The 23182-nt window shown below is 38.4% G+C and overlaps 1 protein-coding gene across 2 annotated transcripts; it reads left to right on the plus strand.

The window, feature by feature from the left end:
* The first annotated feature begins 228 nt into the window (after positions 1–228).
* pkp2 (plakophilin 2) lies at positions 229–16370 on the plus strand. Of its 2 annotated transcripts, none has more exons than XM_042511357.2 (13): positions 229–589; positions 2655–2725; positions 4486–5105; positions 5256–5394; positions 6488–6695; positions 6857–7034; positions 8747–8861; positions 9743–9904; positions 11555–11731; positions 13003–13159; positions 13380–13572; positions 13676–13763; positions 15347–16370. In XM_042511357.2, exons 1-13 carry the CDS (start codon positions 397–399, stop codon positions 15413–15415), a joined length of 2370 nt encoding a protein of 789 aa, XP_042367291.2. In that variant the 5' UTR covers positions 229–396; the 3' UTR covers positions 15416–16370. The 2 variants fall into 2 exon arrangements, with proteins under 2 accessions (XP_042367291.2, XP_042367292.2); XM_042511358.2 differs by having other exon boundaries at positions 230–589; positions 13006–13159.
* Positions 16371–23182: the final 6812 nt, after the last annotated feature.

The raw sequence follows: 23182 nt of genomic DNA on the forward strand, positions 1-23182 counted from the left end.
GAAAATATTGTATTTATACTAAAAAAATCCATGCCAAAATGGACCATAGTTTAAAAATTATAGATTCATAATATAGACTAATAGCCAATAAATAATTTTAAAAAAGCTAAATTTAGTCAGAATTAAGTACAGCACTTGAGTAAATATACTTAATTACATCCAACAGTGACTGTAGTGGTGAAAAGTCAACCATAGTTAACCGATACCAGCGACACCTGACACCTCAGGTGTGTCGCCTGTAGCCCCGCCCTCCTCAGTGTCAGCAGTCAGGTAGGCTCGTGCACTAGTCCCTCCTAAACGATCAGAGGGACAACAAAGCAGCACAAACCCAGGAACAACAGCCGTCGAGTTAAATGAAGCGACCGCTTTAGTCTGTTTGGATTACATTTGCGCACGATGCAGGAGGTGTTTTTTAAATCTGCGTTACCTGCGCAGGACTCGTTCTTGCTGGAGGACTCCAGTCTGGCTCTACCTGCCAAAATGACACCGAGATCCTCGACCGGAGGGAGTTCAAACGAGCGGAGTGTGCGCGTTCACCAGCAGGTCCAGCTCACACTGGCACGGAAGGCGAAAAGGGCTGTGTCTAATGGTAATGTGTGTTTGAAGTTTTCTTTTGTGATTATTTATGAATGAAAGGCACCATACAGGAGCCTCTCTGGTATCTTTACACACTCTCCACAACAGTGCGTGACAACTAGAAGTTGTTGAGGTACATTCAGGTGTCTCCCTCCAACTGTTCATAAACACAAGAAACAATAATGACCTTAAATGATCTGATTTTGACCATCAGTTTTTGGAAACGCTGTATTAGAAAATGAAAGCATTCTGATAAACTGTAGTTCCCATCATTTATTGGTTGGTGACGTCCCTAAATGATGTCTGCATGTGACCCATTGTCACTGGTTTAATGTGTTTATGAGTTGTGAGCAGTTTTACTTCTATAAAGCTCTCAGATTTCTTCATTTGATTTAGTATTTTTCGATAGTTAAAGCCTGAGTATGTGAAACCATCGTGTGTTTTAAAAATGAATTGAATGATTTTTTTTTGTGAAATGCAGTGACAACAGAACAAGTGAAAACAAGCTCAGCAACATACAGTCAAGAGAGAGAAACAAAGATGCATTCAATGAAACTAAAGACAGCGAAAACGATGCAAAATGAAACAAGGATACAGCACACTATGATGTCTTTAACTAGTATTTAAACCTTTGAACCTTAAGCAAATTGGTGCAATATCTTTTAAAAACTTGGGGAAAAAATACAATGAGCAATTTGGTGAGAAATCTTCCAGAAATTGAAAAACATTAGTTTTTCAAGAAGATTATTTTTTAAAAAAGCTAGAGAAAACACCTAGGGTTTAAAGAAAACAGCTAGGGAAAAACTTTACTTAAAACGATCATAATTTAATATTTAAAATGATGTTACATAGTTATTCTACATTTAAGCACTTTGTCCAGGTCATGTCCTTGTTTTTTTTTCTTTTTGTCCCCCTTTTATCACTAATTTTCTAGTACTTTTACTAATATTATTAATTTACTAAAGAAATCAACCCAATTTGCTCAAGTTTCAAACGGTTAATCATCTCGTGAGCCTCTCAGTGGGTCCTCACTCCTACTCCTATAGACCACCAAACCCTAAAAACAACCTTCTCTATCCGGGGGTCATCCTCAGAGGTCTTCTATCATTTAGACAACACAGGCTTTTTTGTGAGTGGTATTCATGCCGCATGATAGTTTCCTTGTCCAACAGGTTCCCGCAGTTTCATTCATGTGCCTTAAGGGAAGTGGATGTGACAGCTGACAGAGTTTAGCTTTAATATCTCACCCACTGGCCTGTTTTCCACAGGGTTGTGACCTTATTAATTATAGATTAGAAACCTAAATAAAGATCCCCAAAAGTCCTGCCAACCATCAGCCAAAAATAATACTTTTAGGGCAGCATTTATTTCGTCCCGCAAGAGCTCAGTTTGTCGTTACTTATTGATTTATAGACGTGTTTTTCAGAAGATGATTCACCACGTTGATCTACAAGTTAGAAATTGTTCTCCTCATGAATCATTTGGTTATAAAAAAGATGTCCATTACAATTTATCAAAACCAAAACACCAGCAAATATTTAGGTGCCAAAGTAGGTGTCGGTTAATTTTCTGTAGATTGACTTATTAGGGAATCAGTGAATTAATTAGAAAGTGCAAAGAAAATGTCAGCATGAGAGGAACTTTTACTCTGTAAAACCTTGGGGTGCTATTTGTATATATTCATTTTTAATTAAATTTTCACTTTTTTTCTTTTTATTAAAAAAAAGTTAATGGAAACGCATTGTATATGATTTTGAAAGTTTCAGTTTTGATTAAAGATTTGCTTAAGGCATTTTAAACAAAGTTAAAATGCACTTTTTAAACAAAGTGTTGTATTTTGTTATTTTGTTTTTAGTGTAAATGCATATCAGGTCCAAGTATTGGTTATCGGTCTCATTAACTACTAATAATCAGTATTATCTTATCAGTCCCTCGTAATGCAAATAAACACGACATTTGGTTTGCAGTTTACAAACTCTCACAGTACTATCGGTGTGTAGTATTGGCAGTTTTGTAGCTTCAGCTGCCATGCTAGGAGTCATCCCCTCATCTAACAAAACCCTCTCAACTTGTTTCAGGTAGTGTCCATTTACAGAGAAACACTGCAAAGAGCTTTGACGCAACAGATGGACAATTACTAAACATGAAGGTAAAGGACTTGTTTACCTCACTCTCTTTACTCATACATGTCCAACACACACACACACACACACACACACACACACACACACACTGATAATTGGCTTCATGTAAAACATAAAGGGTGCAATCGTGATTGTCCCTGTCCTCTTGTTAAAACTAATCATCTCAGCTTTTGGCGTTCCCTAATTCCATGATATTCATCAGTGTAGTCAGTTTGATACTTTGCATGTTCTCTCTTTGAATGTTGTACCTGTCCATTATAAAAGAACTGCACGAACATATTGTACGCCATAATTTGAATGTAGTCAAATGGCCTGCTGCGGTTTTATATTCAGAGCCTCCAGGCCTGTCAGACAAATCACTGGGCGCTAACATTTGAGCTCGACATTATTTTGTGAGGTTTTGAGAGTTTTTGAGAGTTAGCCCAGGGTAGAAGAAGCCCTGAAACTGAAAAAAATAATAAATTAGGTTTTAATTTATTTTGCCAGCTGACTTGGTAAAATAAAGGAGAATTTCATTTCGTCATTGTTAAGTATACAAAAATGAGCAGCCTTTTTTACCAAATGATTTAAGTAGTTAAAGCTACAGTTGCTAACTTTTATGAAAATATCTGCGTCATATTTGCTGAAATTTGCACTATTTTCTGAAAGAAGTATATGTGAAAAAAATATAATGTACCTTCTACTCTTCCTACTGCTTCTAATTAAAATCTGATTGCATTTTTAAAATCCAATCAGAGATGAGAACGAGGAGCAGTTAGTCACGTCCATCACTGCTCATGAACTGCATTCAAATTGATCATGAATCAAGATTCTGTTACTGCATTACTTATTTCTCTCCTCAGATCTTTTCAGAAACATATTTTATATATTTTAGTGTACTGTTCTGCAGTAAAATGAGACAGGTTTTGACCTGTTTACCATGTTGGAAATTGTCGACGGAAGCACCAAGCACCGCCCATCGGCTGGAGCAAAATTTTTCATTTTACAGCTAAACAGTACACTAAAGTATGTGTCTAAAAACTTATGAGGTGAGAAATAGGCCATGCAACAGAATCTTGATTCATATTTGATTAGTTCTGAGTAATTTGACCGTTGGAGTGCAGGTAGAGGCTGGCATGATTGACAGCTGTCTGATTGGTTATTTTTTATTTTTGCAAATGTCATAAGGAGTACTATGAGGAAACACGGGAGCATGATTTTCTTTTTTCACAGATTATCTGCCTCATGTACGACTGTCAGGATATAGTGACAGATATTCAAAAAATGGTCATATTTGCTAAAAAATGTACCCACTGCAGCTTTGACTAATCATTGATTTATCAGTTTCAGGACCCCAGTAAATGTGGACAATGTGCTTATTGCGTCGCTGATAAGTGCAATTTTTTTTGTTATAAATGTACAATATTATAATGTAATACACGTTTTATTGTGATGCAGCGTAGTTTAAGATCATACAACATTGCAAACATTTCGATCATGTAATGTAAATGACACCAATTACTCTTGTGGAGTTTGTTCTTTATACGAGTGTTAAGTTATAAATACAACAAGACTGAATGGGCCTCCATAGACTTTAATACAATATGTATCTCAAAATAACTAATCAGCTGCACGAGGCATTATAATGGCCTTTTGCACAGCTAGTTAGTGCGCAGGTCTTTGTCATTTTGGATAATATATGGCCATGTAGAATTTAAGTCCACCCAGAGGAATTTAAAGTTACAGTACCAGAATAAACATACTACAATGTGTTTTTTTATCACAGGTTAATGGATTGAGCCTCACCAACTGTTCTCTATCAAGTAACAATGTGCAGAGGCCATCCAGGAGAGTGGAAGTGTCTCCACCACCGAGCCCTGAGTTACCTCGCAGTCCCTTCAATTATAACACTCTACGTTTCAACACATACACCCATCCAGGACCCAGTCGGTCCCACAGGATGGGCCCTCTGCTGGACCGCTCATTTGCCTCCGATTCATTTCATCGCTATGCCTTCTCAGAGGCACCTCGTGTCAGGCGGCCACTCGCATCCACTTCCGCATACGGGACCTACCGCCAGAGGTCATTCAGACAGACAGCAGTGCCACATCCTGTGGTTGCAAATGCAGCGTTTCAGCAAAGTGGTGAATATAGCCCTAGCTGGGGTCAAACTGTTGTCAAACACGATAAACACACTGTTGAGGGACCAAATGGCGATATGATGCTCGGTGCTATACAGCCTGATGACGGCTTATCCTGGTTGGCTCAGGTCAGGAGGGAGGGGCGGAGCCTCAACAGACTGAGTTCATACCCACCTTCGGTCGTGAGTATGGAGGTGGACATGGGGAGGCAGATGGAAGTGGAACTTCCTGTTCAGCAGATACCAACGCAGAACGTCATGACACTGTAAGACTCTTTTTTTTTGTTGTTGTTCATTTAATACTTTCAAATATTCTTGTATTGTCCTGCTGTGTGATTCAGACCATTAACTGTAATTTGACACATTTGGGGATGATGCCTTTTTTTTCTATTCATGACTGTCGTTCTCTCACACAGGAAGTCAGAGAGCAAGCCTCCAGAGATGACATTAGAGAGGGCCGTGAACCTGTTGACCCAGGATAATGAGGAAACGCTGATCTGTGCAGCCAGCCACATACAGAATCAATGTTTCAAGAGTGCCGATGCTAAGAAGATGGTATGGATCATTTTACAGTGAATCACAGTAGCAAATCACTCGAGAGATTCAAAAACTCAAACTGGATTTTCAGATGAGGAGGAGTGTGTAGTATTTGCATTTTTTCGCCTCCTTGTCGCCGTTTGTACAGTTAAAACGATGTAGCAAATTTTCACCTAGTTACAGCAGCTATTACATTTCTGAACTGGCCTGGGTTTGACCAATAAATCCAAAAGGGTTAAAACATTAAAATCAAAATTGCTTTGTGAGTGGGACATTGGGATCTTTGAGCATCAGTTACATGACAGTGAAGCTCAAAGTAGTTCTCCATCAGACAACATAATGAGACAAGATGTGGATGTAAGTCTGGACCAGAGTGTTATATTTAAGATGCTGCAACTGATCACCACACCTCATCCCTCCAGATACTGCTTGATCTAACTGTAAAACCAAGCAGTGCTAATTTAGGTCCTAACTATAACTGTATTATGAGATCATTTGTTAACAGTCAGCCGCAATATTGTTTCTTGTGTCAAAACAGATAAGCTTCCATTATGTAACCCGCCAGCTGGAGCATCTTTTTGGTCTGCTGCAGTGCAGTGCATTCTGGTACTTGTAGGTTTTCTACCTCTTTTTTTTCTGTTTTTTTTTCTGGTCATTTAGCTCAAACTTCAAAAGTATTTGCCTATTTGTTCTGCATAGACAGCCTAGCTTTATGAAAAGGCTGTCTTTCCAGCAGTGTCATGCTTTTAAATAGTATAGCCAAACAGGTTTTAAACTCACTGAAAAGAAGCTTTGGTCCAAATCTGATTTAAAAGTCTACAGTTTTAAGCATTTCCGTCTCTTAACTGAACCCAGTAGAATTAGATGTGGTAAAGATCTCTCTCTGAGTCTTTGAAAGGGGGTTTAGTTAGAAAGGGTTAAACAGGAGCAGTAAAATAGCTTATATAATTTGGCCATGAAACTTAGATCAGCCGTTTCATGTTGTTTAATATTGTCTTTGATGCATAACACGGCCGAAGTCAATTATCATCCAATCACACTTTTCGAATGTCATGCTCTACGCAGATTCTGCTGCTGCATCTGTCAATCAATAATCCCCCGCTGTCTCCAGGTGTACTATCTCCGTGGGATTGGAAAGCTCCTGCAGCTCTTGGACAGTGATGATGAGGAGGTGCAGCGTGTCGCCGCTGGGGCTCTACGCAATGTCGTTTACCAGAACAGCGAAAACAAGATGGAGGTGAAGGAAAATGACGGCCTGGCCATCATTTTGCGTGCACTGAAGAGCAGCCATGATGTGGAGACCAGACGACAACTTACTGGTCAGTTTTTGACTTTGCTTGTAGTTACTGTACACAAAGCCAACTGGCTTTAATGTCTTTACTGTATACAGAATAATAATGGCTTTAAGACATCTGTGCAAAGGGCCAGTTTAGCATGTTACATGTGTGCCTTTAATAAAGTATTTCCATCTCACTCCCAGGTCTTTTGTGGAATTTGTCCTCTCATGACCTTCTGAAGGAGCGTCTCTCTAAAGAGGCCCTGTCTGTCCTCACCCAGTCTGTTCTGGTACCCAGTTCTGGCATATCTGAGGGCGAAAACCCAAAAGATGAGCTCCTGGCTGACGCTGAGTCTTTCTACAATGCCACCGGCTGCCTGAGGTAGGCTCCTTTGTTCGCTTTGAAATTAGAAACTCGGTGAGTTTTTGCAGTGTGGATTAATAGATTAGAGTAAACAGACACCACCGCCGAGGGATAGATATTCAGCTCACACCAAACTAAATACAAAACTTATGGACGAACTGGTGGGGAAAGTTATCATATTATAATCTATCAACAGTGAAAAAGCAGCACAGTAGAACACGCTTGGTCATTGCAGCATTATTTTATGATATCACAAAGGGCAAGAGTTAACAGATGGCAGAGCCACAGTAATATGCAGTGTAAGTCTCTGCCAAGCTGAGTTATCAGTAAACAGTCTGTCAGCATGGTGTAAACTCATATCATCCTTCACCTGAATCCTGCTGTAATAAGAAGCAGGAAACGCCGACAGCTTTTCTGTGGAAAGAGCTATGTTTCTGTTCGATTTATTGTAAATCCTGTTGGCAAAAACCCAGATGAAGCAAACAGCATGGCAGCTACTCAGTGATGGGTGAGAGAAATACCCAGTTTAAGTCACATATTAACAAAGATGAAGAGTTTAAAGCAGGGAACTTAACTTACTTTGCTTAAATGACAGAAGACCAAGGGTCAGTTCCAGCTATACTCAGCTGGATTGACACTAGACGGCGAAAATGAAAGTGATTCACTCTCATTTGGCATTTCGCTTTGCTCTTGTTGTGTTTTTCTGCACTATGTCTCTTGGATGCCTGCTGCTAATGGTGTTGCACCTGGTTGCTGACTTTTATTAAAGCCCTCAACCTCACCTGCCAATGCCCATAAACATCCTGTGCACAGAAAACAAAAAGGAAACACAAAAATACAGACCATATATATATATATATATATATATATATATATATATATATATATATATGCCACTTTAAATATGATCTCAGAGCTCAAAATACCTGTCAGTGGCTTCTGATTATAGGAAATTTGTCTTTATTAGTCACAAATTATCATTAAAGCAGCTACTAAATACACCTTTAATATAAAGTCTTAATGAAAAATGATGCTGTTTTCTTATCACGCCTAGTCACCAAAATAGATAAGCAATCACCATCCTATTTTTAATAAAAAATCTTTCTACTGTCAGGTGTTAAACCACAACTTATCTGTTGTAAGATTATGTGTCATGCTGTCAGTTCAGCTGTTAAGACGTACATCATCTCTCTCTCTCTGTTTACAAAGCAGGAGATATCAGACGCACTGCTCCCCTGGCAACCGTAGCCAGGTCAAATGAGTGAAAGACTGAATTATTCATCGAGCTCTCTCTCTTCTCTCTGCTCTGCTGAGCTGAAATCACTCGGTCCTCGCCGGCCCAATGTTATCAAGTTCTCCTCATCATGTTCTCAAAGCTTTTGAGCTCCCTGTGGATGAGAAAAAATGACGAGTACCTCCCTGATTTATATTTCAACACGGCACAAAGAACCCATTGTGTGGAGTTAGAATGTGAATTGTTGTATTTTTTGTGGGGAAGTTTGATTACATAAACAAGTTTTTGTTAGTCTGTGAAATAACTGGTTATGATTGCTACTGGCTTTGAAAAGGCCTGAGATTCAAAACAGTGCATCCATTGATTTTTTACAATACTGTAACGCTGGAATTCTGTTAATAACATTGCCGACTTCTCACACAGGTCAGTGGGAATGAAAACTGTGGCTGAAACACACACACAAATGTCACATTACCCGGATTGTTTTTGTTTCCAGAAATCTGAGCTCTGCTGGTCCAGAAGGAAGGAAAGCAATGAGGGAGTGTGAGAATTTAATTGACTGTCTGGTCTACTACATCCGGGGAGCCATCGCTGACTATAAGGATGACAAGGTGAAATAAAAATGATAAGCTTTATAGAGAAAATGTTGATCTCCACAGTCTGTTTCACAACAACCTGCTCAGCGGTTTGATGTACTGTGCAACTTGTTTACTGTGTAGGAAGTATGTTTGTGGTAGCAGTTTATAGTATGTAGGAATTTCTATATACATGTACATGCATTAATGCATACTTGTGCACATGGGAGGATTATGAGACAATGGGCCCCTGGGCACCATATGCAAAGCAAAACACATAGACTTTGTGGTGGATTTACCTCTTTTTTTTTATTGTTTTAGGTCTCTTTGTAGACGTTATACATCTTTAGTGGTTTTATGTCTCCTTTTATTTAAATTTTCATGTTGTTTTATTTCTTTTCATGGTCATTTTGTGGCTCTTTTATTTTTTTTTTGTCTTTTTGGTTGTTTTTTTTTTTGCTGATGCTCATTTTGTCATTTTGTATATTTGTAGTCATTTTGTGTCTCTGAGGTTTTTTGTGGCTCTTGGAGGTCAGTTTTTGCCTTTCTAAAAGCATTGTGTCTCTTTGATTTTTTTATTGTAGTTTTTTGTATTGAGTCATTTTGTTTTTTAAGATCATTGTGTTTTTTTGGTTGTTTTTGTCTCTTTGCAGTTCCTTCACATGTCTTTATGGTCTTTTTTTATGTCTGGTTTGTACGAGTTAATTTGAGGGACGTTTTTTAGGTGAAGGCCAGAGAGGCCCCTGACACTTTGGGCCCTTTGGCCTGTTTACTAATCCAGCAAATGAGCAAAACTCACTGAATTGCATTATTCCTGCAGTACCCTATTTAGGTCTCAGTATGCTGTATCTATGTGATTAAACAGTTTACCATACTGTATTTAATTTAATATTTATCTGTCTATATCTGCTCTGAAGTTCACAGAGAACTGCGTCTGTGTCCTGCACAACCTGTCTTATCAGATCGAGGCAGAGCTTCCTCAGAAGTACACCACAAATCTCAGAGAATCTCGACAAAACTTGGCTCCCAAGCAGAAAGCTGTCGGCTGCTTTGCTTATCGCAGTGCCAAGATCACAGAGGTAATCCCTTCGGACAGTAATCCACACTGACAACACAAAAGATGTTCTTGCTGTGTAATATTTGAGAGCAATATTCCTTGAAAACTGCAGCATTTCTGCAGATTTAATCGCCCATAAAACAGCTTCTTAGAAACCATCAGATTTGATCTTTCTCTTATTTTTTACTTGGGGAGAGAAACATCAAAGCAACTGATACATTTTACATTCCTACTTTGTCAGGTGCGTCTGTGCCAACTGCAACAAGACTGCTGTTAAGATCTAGTCTATATTTTTATATTAACATCGTAGCAAATGTCTACATGAAATATGAAAGCAGAGTCAGAAACCAGCAAAGAGTTATCCCCAACTTTGCAGTTCAACTGAGCTCCCTTACTATTGCTTAGTGCGTTGTATGCTGTAGCATTAAAATGTTCCTTAGTTGAATTTAATGGGCCATGAAACTATGAGAAACGGTCCCAGGCCGAAGTGTGTGCACAGGGGTGCCATAGTTTTTGTGAGCCTTTGTGCTCCAAATGTTACTGTAGTTCTGTTTTTTTAAGGTCCCAAATTATAAAAACATTTCCATGTCGTTTTAAAATATGATGCAGGTATTGGGTGCTATATAATTGCTGTGAAAGTCTCAAAATGTTGAATTCACAGAGAAATAAGCAGTCTGTATTCAGCAACTGTCACTTTAAACAAGCTTTTGAGACTTTAGTATTTACTGAATCTCAGTGATGGTTTTGAGTCACTTCTGGGTTGAAAATTCCCTGCATCTACACATAGAGACCATTTCAGACTTGAAACGTAAACATTCAAAATGGTCCACTTTTGTGTTTCTTGTTTGACATGCAATTAACAGTGAAAAGATCGATAAAGATAAAAACTGCAGAGATGCTGAGCGTGCACAGATGTGGAAGTCCTGAAAACACTGACAAATCAGAGCAGATTGGGCTTTTTTTTGAGGGGGGCTTAAAGAAACAGGTGCTAAAACGAAGCATTTCAGGCAGAAGCTAAATACAGGCTGACAGTATGAGGAAAAAGTGCTTTACAAACATTACAGCATGCAAACTTGTTTTGGAATAAACCCAAAATACAAGTATAAACCTGAAAATTAGTAAAATACAGGACCTTTAAAGATACTCCAGAGATTTAGTATTCGGACTCACTGGGCACGAATCAAAGAAAAAATGATGCAGCAGAGACTGAAAGATCCTGACTTTAGTCCTTTAAGGTTGATTCCGCACTTCCCATGATGCTGCTTGATAGTGTCCTGTATCTTGTTTTAAACGTCACATACACAACCCCGAGTTCACAAAGTCATTAAAATATTTTTTAATATTTTGCAGAGGGAGAAAGTAAAAGGATTTTGATTTAATGAACAACACCTCACCCCACAATCATCTGCATTGCAGCATTAGACTGTTTGAATTCCTTATAATTATGTAATTTTACAGTATGATGATACAGCAAAATGGCATGGATGCTCAGACAGTCTGCACTGGTCAAGTAAACCTAAGATGCACAATTAGGGCAAGAAAAACAAGACAAGAGAAATAATGTATGTCAATCACAGTTAACCTGCTGCATAATAGCCTCTTGTTGTCAATATGAACCCAACGAACCTGCTGCTATTAAATCAGTTGCATCTCATAAACTGTCTTTTCCCAGCATCTGGAGCGACAGTGCCCCCTGCTGGAGGAGAAGGCTAACCCCAGTGGCGTGGAGTGGTTGTGGAGCGCCATCACTATCCGGATGTATCTGTCACTGATGGCCCGCAGTGTGCGTCAATACACCCAGGAGGCTGCCATCGGAGCACTGCAGAACATCACCGCTGGGAGCGGAGCGGTAAGACGGGACAGATTTACACTGTGTGTTTCACATCAGTTTCATAGATTCATTCTGTGAAGACAGAAAGAACCACATATATACTGACCACACAGCCTTATTTACACTTTTAATGTTTAAGTTGTGCGTCTGATCAGATTTATACTTTGGGTTATAGTGCATTTCAAATTCAATGAAATCCTGCAGAAGTGAGCATTGAATTGTGGCAGCAAGTGCTTGCTTTCCTAAACACTTTAAACAGTCGTAAATTATGTTTTTTAAATCAATATAATGCTGTTTTATTTTATGGATGTTGCAGGGAATAATACTAAAACAGACACATGTGCATAGTTTGAGATTCTTTTCATACGCTGCAATCAAGAAATGTCAATGAGCTAGTGGGATTGCACCTGTCCTGCCAATTCAGTTATGAATATACTCTTATTTACTTTTGCTTAATTTTATTTTATTTATTTGGTCTGCGTATTACATTTCATAATGAATAAAATTAAGCTGAGGTGGAGAAAAGCAAAAAATATATATATATATTTATTTATTTTTTTTAACAAATTTGTCATTATTGTCTGATTTATTGGTCAATAACTACACAAATCAGTTCAGCACTAAATTATGTAGGAATTTATGTAATGCAGGGAACTTAAGTTTGTGCATGTTGAATAGGAGTGGGGGGGGAAATCAATACAGCATGCAATATCTTGCATTGCAATATTGTCTGGATACACTGACACCAAGTATTGATTTTTTATAAATTAATGACAATAATAATTTTATACAAATTAAACTTTTGGCATCTTACTAGAATGATAAAATCAATGGCCTTTTCAGTCCACTAGTACTATTTTGCTGCAATAAAAATGACTAAAGTGAGATGAACAGATTAATAAAATTATCTTAACAGATAAAACATGTTGATAAAGTTTTCTCAGGGGACATAATTTGCAGTGCAAAAAAACAACAAAACAACACTATATATTGCAATATTACTGCAATACGTTTGCATGCCTCTGGTGATTCCCACCCCTAACGTGGATGTAGTTTACTAAAATAACAATTTAATAGTTTAGCAGCTTAAAATAACAATTTAACAGTTTAGCAGCTTAAGTTTCTTTGAATACACATGTTTAACTGAAGCAACACATTTGTAGATGGAAAATTATCATCATACACTGTTTAACTTTTGATGCTAAACAAACCTTTAACAGCATCAGAAACCATACTTGTTATTATACATTATATATTACGCTTATTTGATGTATTTTTTCATGGCCCAGCAGGTGACTGAGGCCATCGCCTTCACCATTGTTCAACGGGAAAATGGTCTCCAGCACGTAAAGAAGATGTTTGAGGAGGGAGAGAGTGATGTGAAGAGGATGGCCGTATCTCTAATAAAAAACCTCTCGCGCTACCCAGAACTGCACCCTGAAATTGGTAACTGTTTCCATTCAAATGTGAGATACCTCACAAAAAAAAATATGTAAAATGTCCCTACAGCTCCTGAAAGGCACTATATAAATCCAAGCTACTATTATTATTATTATTATTATTTAATACTTTTGAAATATTCATCTATTATTTTTAATTTCTACCACAAAACTGTGCCTTTTCAATTTTGCACATTTCAATGTTTATTTGCTTCCTCCCCCTGAAGTGAAGCAGGTGTTGCAAGAGTTAATTTGGATGTTACCAAACGACGACACCGGCACTGACCTGCCCACAGAGGTGACGGCCTCTCTCTGTCACATCCTCACTAACCTGAGTCAGAGTGACAAAGAGCACGTCAGAGCCATCGTCAACCACGGAGCCCTCCCGAAGATCATCAACATCAGCAGCAAGTACAGCGGGTTCGTCTGCACTCACTTTATCACTCCTCATTAAGTGCCCCTCTCTGTTTTTATAGTATGTTATGCAGATAATATATAATCATTTTGACTTTTAATTTCCTAGTTATGGACCAACCAGAGCGGGTCAGGCAGCGGGCGTCCTCCTGCACACCATGTGGAAACACACAGATCTCCATGGAGCCTACAGGAAGGTAGGTTTCATCCATGCAACACATTACACGGTGTAACACGTTTTCTGGGATTTGTTGCTTATCAGAGTTTCTGGTGTTGCCTGCACAAAATCTTTTTAGACACCACTTTTTTTTTAACATGCTTCCTACTGTCCACATGTTTTCCTGCAGCCTCTTAGATGTTCATCTTTTAGCTCTTTCATAAACAGCGTACATTTTTTTGTGAGTGGCACAGCACAGAAACAGAAACAGAAACCAGTAAAATTTTTGTTTTCAGTTGAGCGATTTTGATTAAACTTCTCCTCTTTAAGGTCATTTATTTAGATGAAGCAATAAGGTGCCATTCCTTTTAGTACAGCATCATTTACATAACATAACATTCACACTGATACATTTACGGTGGCAGTGGTAGGAATTAACTAAGTACATTTACTCAAATAGTACTTGAGTCAAGCGTTGCGGTTGGTTGTTCTTCTACTTTATGCCTAAATAGTTTAGAGGGAAATATTATACTTTTTACAGCACTACATTATTTATAAAGCTTCATTTACTATACAGATTTAGATTATTGATACAAAATTAGAGCTGCAGTGATTAATTGATTAGATGTCCACTATTAAATTAAATGGTTTGAGTAACTGAGTGAAGTTCCAGATTCTTAAAGGTCCGGTATGTAGGTTTTAGGAGGGTTTTTCAGTATGTTTTCATAAGTTTATAGTAATCTGAAATAAGAATTGTTGTGTTGTTGTTACTTTAGAATGAGCTGTTTATATTTACATATGGAGTGGGCCCTCTTCCACGGGGTCCACCATGTTGTTTCTACAGTAGCCCAGAAGGCAGATAGAAGAAGTTTGAGTTCTGGAACCTCACTGTTAGATGCCACTAAGTCCAACACACTAAACCTAAACATGGGAATATTTTCTTGTTTCTTTACTCATCTATGACATTAAACTGAATATCTTTGAGACAAAACAACATTTGAGGACATCATCATGAGTTTTGGGAATCACTGATTGACATTTTTCACCATTTTCTGATATTTGACATACCAAATAACTATTCAATGAATCGAGGAGTTAATCAACACATTAATTGACAATGAAAATAATCTTTATGTATTGCTAACAAATAAATTATGGTGTACTATTGGGGATAAAGACTTTATAAATCCCTTGGTAAAATTCACAAGATACCTAGCAGTACATATAGTTGTATCTCTGACCTCTTAGTGCTGTATGCATTAGTGTGTACTTTTTCGGGAAGAAGTTTTTGGTCTTTTCCAGAGGCCCGGCTGAAAAGTAACTGCAGTCAAGGCCCCGAGGCTCTAGAACAATGTACAGGAGGAAATCAGGTTGGCCAAGTCAGTGATCTCTTTTAAGTTTCTTCCTAAAAAAAGGCTTTTATCGGAGAGCCTTTTCTGATTTTACTTGAGTTCAAAGTCTCTTGATCGGTCATCTGTTATTAAGACCCGCTGTCGTCACAGTGTAATCGCTGATATCATCACTGGGGGACAACAAAGTGTAAAACCGCATATTAGCTTTAAGTGTGTCTCTGTGGTACAACATAAACATAGTGTGCATAATCAACACTGTCTTTGTCAACAGTGTGGCTACAGGAAATCTGATTTCATTAATTCAAGGACAACAAAGGCTGTGAACTCTGGACGAGACTGAGCCGAAGATCTAAAAATGACAAATTCAAACTGCAGCTGTTGACAATAACAGCAGCAATCACGTGATGCACTGTTCCTCCTCAAATGGACCGCTTGTGAACTTTGTCTACATTTCCCTCAAAGGGCCCATGAAATGGCTTTAAAAATGTACATTTATTTTGTTTTGTTAGTGTTGCTGTTAGTGTTAGTCATTAGTTATCTTGATTGCATGACACAGAAAAAGAGCAGGATGTTCGGTTAAAATAATGCATAACTGAACAAGAAGAATATTGCACAACTTTTGTTTCCAAATATGTCTGCCTACTATTTTAGCATCATTGTCAGAAAAAAATTTTTTTTTCCTGAAAAATGCAAAATCTGTCTAACAAACTTATGAATGAATTTCAGAGTACTTCTTTATGTTTGTGTAGTTTTTTACTGTAGCGGCAGCTCAACAGTTGAGAATACTGTTCTGTGTGTTTTGTTTATTTTAGCACTTTGGGTAACACAGTAGAAGCACGATTAAAATATTCAAATATTCCCGCTAAAGAAATTGTGAAGGATGAAAATCAAATCAACAGCATTATTTTTGACAAATCAGTGGACTGTTATATATGGTAAATGTATATAAAAATGCCTTTTTTAAACAACAGCAACAAGCTGATTTCTTGCTGTTGAGTTGATTTCTCAAACGAGTAAATTGTGTTGAATGAATTTTGTTGTTCATTGTGTTTTGTGAAATAAATTCCCTGAAAAACAGAATTCAGCAGTTAAAAGAAAGAATTGTTGAGGGTCGGTAAATCAGCACTGAACTTGTGCGAATGGCAAGCAAAAAGCAAAATACTTAGCAAACCCTAAAAGCCCTATAATAGGGACAACTAAGTACGTATTTAAGAAGTTCCTCATTCAAAGTGTCATCTTTATTTTTAACTTAACAAAGTGACTAATGAGATTAAAGCCAAAGACAGTGACATGAATTATTTCTAATGTGCACTATTCCTTGTTTGTGTTTGTTTTACTAACTACTCGTCTGCTTTGTATGTTTCTTGTGTTTTGTGAGCTGAAGATAAATTTCCACCCATGTGGGCGATAAAAAAAATATGTTGTTAACTTTTTAATGTGTACGGAGAAAAGGTTGGTCGCTGCGAAGGTGTTTGGCCTACATGATAACAAACGACTGTTTAGTCTAATAATATACAGTAAATATTCCCTCATGCTCGGTACAGTAAATGAGATTTCTGTGTTAGAAATGGTTGACTCATTTATCAAAAAGCAGCTCAGAGCTGGAGATCAATACATAACTACAAAGATCATTTCTGACCTTTTACTTTAAAAAACTTGATTAACGCCCAACACCATTTCTTATTTTTACCCATAGCCGTCGTTTTCTAGAGCCCCTTTGGATGGAGCAACCCCTTGAAGCCCTGATATGTCATCAGTAATCGTCTATGGCGTTCACGTAATCAGACAGGACTACGGCAAAATTATTATCAAAATGACGTTCGCCATTTATCTTATAAAGATAGAGAAGCATGGACACTTGGGATTTGTTCACAACTTAGTATGTTTCATGCAATCAATTGATCAAATAAGCCATCGAACACAAAAGAATGCGTTTTCATTACCAGGCCAATAGCGTTGCTCTCTGTAGGCTAATGTTAGCAACCTGTGCGCGGACTCCGTCAATTTGCACTGATATTACACGAGCTGTAACAAGTGCAGCAACTTTGCTGCTGGACTTTAGTTAAGTTTCTACAGCAATCAAAGGGGGCAAATATGAAATACGTCATAATGTTGGACTGACGTGCACAAATTAGCAATATCTGTGTAGCTAGTTAATTAGCTACTGGCATCAGCATACTAACTTAAGAGCCATAATACGTTGAAATAACGTTAAACTAAAATAATATGATTATTATGTTAATGTTAACGGTTTCTTTCGTTACTTGTGCAGCCATCTTGGAAGATGATTTCTCACAACACAAAATAACAAAATCTCTGTTTGGAGGGACATGTAGCCCTAACAAAATTCTCTTGAACTTTTTCAATCAGTTTGTCCTTTTGCAGGCAGATAGAAATCAACACAGGCCATATGCATAATTAGTTTCATAGTTTTGTCCGTGTCAGAATTGCACCTGAAGTGCTAAGAGGTAGAGGCAAGGCATGTATGGACAAGATAAAAACCAAATTAAACAATCAAGTGAGGGAGACGAGGTCTGTGCCAGTGGATTAGACTAAAACCTCCAATATTTGGTTTGTACGTTTACCCGTTAGGCCTCTCAGTGACTTTGAGGCCCTGAAGCAGCGTTAACCTTGCGGGAACCTGGCAGGATGAGCTGCACTGCGGTACAGCTGGAGGGGGGAGGAGTGGGGAGGCTGGGTGACAATCAACATCACTCTTTCCAAAGGGGAGACACAGAAAAAATAATACAGTGGACTCAAATTGGAAATTGTGTGTAATATACATAAAGCTCATGTGGGAATCTCGTCCTGTGACGGTGGTCCTGCTCAGACACGTTTTATTTAAAATTGTCAAATTCCCCCAGAGATCCACTTTGTCTAATGAAGCTGAACCCAACTGGGAAATCTACAAAGGCCTTGCTTGATTTCGGTGGTTGAATTTTCTAAATAAAATTAATGAAGCAGGCAATTACAGCTTTGTATCAGTGATTCTCTGTGAATCTCCCCGAGCTCCAGTCACTACACACAACATAACTGGACATAATGTAACAAGACGTAATGGAAAATTGGAAATCTGAGTGCTGATATGATTTTCTCTCTGTTTTCTAGCTTTGTGTTGAGTGGAAACACCTTTTACATCTAAAAGTGCATTTTATATGATCCAAGTGCGTGTATAAAAGCAGAAAATGCAATGTTATTAACAAAGGGCATCAATAATTTAAGTGATCTACTTTTCAGGTGTAATTAAGGTTCCTTTAAAGATTATGATTTTAGGTCAATGAAAAAGGGGAACAGGTTTATTATTGAATATATCCTGCAGAGGGCAGTAGTGTTGCATTAACACAACTGTTCATCAGTCACCTCCATGAAAATCCTTGAAAACATTCAGTTTTGATCTGTAAAATTGTCCCCCAAGTGTTACTTTGTTCTAAACTCTCAATCCCACATGTTTCAAAGTGCTTCAGCCCTCAGATTAAAACCCTAAGCCTTTCTATTTGAGGAACTAAACTCTGCTCTTTCCTTCTTTTTCGCTCATAATCTCTAATTCACCCGCTTTGTGAACTATTTTGGTGACAAAGTCCTCAATTTTCCAGCCTTGGTTTTGGCAAAAGGAGAGAAAAAAAAGAGCCAAATCCTTTTTAACAATAGCCAGCTTGCCTCTGCACAGCTTATGTTGCTCTGAGAACTGGTCAGCTTTCTTATTTCACAAGGCAAGCCTCGTTCTCTTGTAATGGAATTAATTAAGTGACCAGACTGAAAGACAAAAGCATCATGGGATTAATCGATTAAAATTCAGCACATACACTTTCCACTCCAAAGTGCCAAAGTGTAACATGACACCAACATGGAGATAATATGTCCAAAACATCAAAATAGCTGATGGTAACAGGTGCCAGGAAACATGAGCATGGGTTTGTTTGCTGCTGGAGTTGAGAGCAGTGAAGTGAACTATGCTGGGGTTGTTAAAGAGCGACTGAACATGTTTAGAAGAGTTCATAGTGAGAAAGAAAGAAAGAAAGAAAGGATTCTTTCACAGGAGCAGCAGCAGAAAACAGGCTAAAGAGAAGCCACTTTTTTTTCCCTTTACACTGACGCCATTGTCAGGGGTGTCATCACTCAAATTGCTTTCCACTGACATAATCTCTCAAGAACATTTGAGACCTAAAATGAAGTTTTGTAGAACTCTGTATTTTCCTAATTTCCTGGGACTACGTGTGTTTTAACCTCTCTGATCTTTAGAGAATGTGTGGAATGAAGTACCACCCTGTAACGTCACAGTCAGACACAGTCTGCGGCATGTTTTAAGTCAGAACCAGACGGTTAAAAGTACCTAAAGACACAGTAATGAACTGTGGGAAAAAAGGGGTGTTTCAGATGTAGTCCTTTTCAATTGAACCAAACTCAGTTCTCTTTTAATCCTTTAAAAACTAAATTGGCTTGATTTCTTTCAAAAACGTGGGAAGAAGGAAGTGAGCAGTTTAGGAAGAAATGACCCATAATTTAGCAAGAAATTGATTTTTAAAAAAAAGTATAGGAAAATGACCTAAAAAACAAATATAAAACAAAACAATTAAAAAAAAAAAAAAAAAGCACTGCAAAGGAAAAAGAAAAGAAAATGTATGTTTCTGTAAAATAAATAAATAAATAAAATAACCTTTTTTTGTTTTTGCATTTCTTTCCAAGTTGCTCATTGGCTTTTCCAGTGTTTTTTGTAAAGAAATCACACCAATTAGCTCAGAGTTCAAAGGTTTGAATACTTGTGAAAGCTGTGTGAATGCAGCACAAAATGACAAATCATCCTGTTACTGCTTGAAAAACATATGGTTAGAGGATAAATACATTTCAGTTTTCAGAGAGGCTCCTTGTTAACGGGCTCAGCTGTGGGAAATCTCCAGCTCGTTAGGAAGCATCGCCTTCAGCTGAGCTCAGTTTTTAAAAAGCCTCAGTCTGCTGGAGCACATGCTCACTTGTTTTGTGGTTAAGGGGGTGTGTTATGTGCTTAGTTTGACTTCTGGCTTTAAAATTTATTTTGGCAGCTTTGGAGTCATCCCAAAGCAAGCGCCTCTTTCCTTTTTGGCCCAACACCTTCTTTTTAAGGAGTCCATGTCCCCCTAAAACCCAGTTATTTTCTTGCTTTTGTTTTTTGTCAGAGTTTGACTAAAATCCCTGTCATGTGGAGCAGCAGAGGGTTTGGTCACAGTTTATTAAAAACACCTAACTTTGCCAGATGGAGGGCATCCTGATATTCAGTCATCAACTGGCAGAAACAAAGCAATCATTGAGTCCAGGGAGGCAGAACAGTAAGATCTTATGAAAGTGGGACAAAGGCATTGCCAGTTGGAGACACTCCTCAGACAAAGCACAATATCTCAAGGTTATAGATAGCAGTCACAAGTTTGCAAATACAGACACCTGAACTGAAGCTCCTTTTTTTCTGATCGCTTATCTTAAAAAAAAAAATGTAGGGCCAAACAATGTTTTTCTGTGTTTTGTATCTGTAAAAGGATGCATGGATGCTAGGGACTGAACCCTGAACACTATATTATACAGAAATATGGACGGACACAAAACGAAACTGTGTGGAAACAAGGTGTTATAGAGACTTTCCAAATAAGTTCTCCACATCAACAATAGAGTTATCAATACTGCTTAGTGGATGCTGAGTTTATGCAAGTCACAGGGGTTTGTTCTTTTTTTTAAATTTTCTTTATTGGTAGCAGGGCCTGCTCTTGGCATAGGCGATATAGGCGGTCGCCTAGGGCGCCATCTGCTGGAGGGGCGCCGCCACACCACTAGTCCTCCTTGGCCTCGAGGGAAAATAATAATAAAATAATATTTTTCTATGCCCACTGGCGCCCTCACTTAGTGTTTTCTGTCTAGAAAAAAATAAATATATTAATATTACAAATAAATAAACAGTGACATGTTCCTAAATTATGTGTGAGCACGTGATGTGTCGTTACTGGTTGCGGAGGTGCGGGTTAGGGTTAGGGCGCCTAGGGCACCAAATTGGGTAGAGCCGGCCCTGATTGGTAGGATAGTATGAGATTGACAGGAAAGATGGGAAGGAGAAGGGGTAATGACATGCAGCAAAGGGCCACAGGCCAGACTTAAACCCGGGCCGCTGCAGCAGCCTCAGCCCCATGGGTTTGTCCTTTTTGAATAGTAATCTAATTTTTGTTTTTTTAAGCAGATATGGCACTTTTGCAAAGGTGCAAAGACTGAACATTCGGTGGCAGATACTGTAAAATTGGTACATGCTTAAATGAACACAAAACTGCAAACCTTCCAGTGCAACTGCAAAATCCTGGTTCTTTATCCAGCTTTGAAAGTCTTTATTAACTTATTGTTATAGAGAAGAAAAGTAAGACTTCCAGAAGTCCTTGAGTCTTTGGGTAGACCATAATTTAATTTGATGTACCAGGTTCCTCTCCCTTTACTGTCAGATGTCTCGTGGGTCTTCAGGGTGATGCAAATGTCAAGTAGTCTACAAGTAAAATCTGTCAGCCTGAGACATAAAACATAGGAGGGAACATCACTTCACTTCTTGGAAAGCAAGTGGAGGGAGCCAAGGACTGGACGCACTTGAGAGGGATTCCAGTGGTAAAACCTGATCGATGCAGTCAGCGAGGTAGAAAGACAGCATATGCAGTTAAATTCTCAGATCTCATAGTCTGCATTGGTGCCAAGGAGTAACTGGTGGCTGCTGACTGTGCCAAACGCAGCAGACAAGTCAAGAAGGATGAGGGCCGAGAAAAGGCAGGCAGCAAGTGCAGAGTCCTTTTTGAAATTCGTACGGTAAAAGCGCTTGCTTGACTCGTGACTGATTAGCACTATGAGGTTCTGTTGTGACGGATGCAGAGCGAGCTCGTTTAGGGAAGGCATGTTTAAGAGTTTGAAAAAAGGATCAAAAGAGTTATTGTAGTAGGCTTTGACCATGATAAGGTTGGTCAAAAGCAGACTGCTTGTCTTGATGGACATATGGAAAGGCTGAAGGTCAGTGGGGGGACAATGGTGTGGCTATCAATGGAAGATACTGTTGATGGTGAAGAGAGACAAGGAGCACAGTTTCATTCACCCTTAATATGTCTTGTGTAATGTTTAATGTCCAAATTTACCATAAACTCATATTTGTAAAGGTCCAGGACCGGGTTACGCCAGATAATCCTAGACCCGTTAAGTTTGTGTAGAGTTTCACTAAATCCAGTTGCACCATTAAAACAAGAGAAAGATACAAGATACATTCACAAAGCGTTCAGAGAGGTATGGAATAAAAGTATAGCTTTACCTAAAAAAAAAAAAAAAATCCGACTGTGAATAAACCCGTTCTCATCCTGTACTCGTCAAATAGCTTCGCTCTGTCAGTGCTTTTGGCATACGAGTGTGATGCCAAAAGCCACCTTTCGTGTCTACATGCAACACACACGGACGCATCAGATGATAACGCAGTCGGTCGTGCGGGAGGTCGTGGATGTGTAGTTTGTTGACACGGTGTCCTGGAGCGTAAACAGCTGACGCACAAGAATACCTAAAATGTCATAGGTTGAAGTTCTGACAGAGTGTGTGAGAACGTCTTTGAATTAATCAGTTTGTAAAAAGTTGGTGCGTTTTTGTACCAAAGTCAAGGTTGACTTTTTAAAATGACAATGCCTCACTAATGACAAATGTGAGGTGTCGTATGTGATGTGTGTCAGGTGACATAGGTCATGTTACGTTGGTGACAAAAGGAACCATGATGTTTTCCTAAACCGAACCACGTAATTTTGGAGCGGAAATGTGACCGTCTTGACATTAAGGACATGTTTGAAACTGTGACCGTTAAAACAGTAATGTTGAGTTTGGCAACTTGTTTTTTACTATTTATATTGCCCTTTTTGCTTGCTTATTTTGTACACGCCTTGCTGCTGTAACAATGCAAATTTAACTATTGTGGGACAAATAACTTATCTTGTCTTATGTTTTTTTGGAACTGTGGAAACCTATTCTGTCATTTAGGTATGAGAGAAAAAACACTATTGTGTACTACATACACTACATATGTAAAAAGTATTTTGTGTGGTGTAACCTGTTTGTATTCAGTAATGCATGAATCTTCACTTTATCCTCT

The sequence above is a fragment of the Plectropomus leopardus genome, chromosome 22, assembly GCF_026936395.1.
Source record: "Plectropomus leopardus strain MGB_pleo_1.0 chromosome 22, ASM2693639v1, whole genome shotgun sequence".
Taxonomy (NCBI): Eukaryota; Metazoa; Chordata; class Actinopteri; order Perciformes; family Serranidae; genus Plectropomus; species Plectropomus leopardus.

Coding starts and splice junctions, on each gene's coding strand:
- pkp2 (XM_042511357.2), top strand. CDS start 397: ATGCAGGAGGTGTTTTTTAAATCTGCGTTACCTGCGCAGGACTCGTTC. Junction 2,726..4,485: donor GACAATTACTAAACATGAAG/GTAAAGGACTTG, acceptor TTTTTATCACAG/GTTAATGGATTGAGCCTCAC. Junction 13,160..13,379: donor AGAACTGCACCCTGAAATTG/GTAACTGTTTCC, acceptor CTCCCCCTGAAG/TGAAGCAGGTGTTGCAAGAG.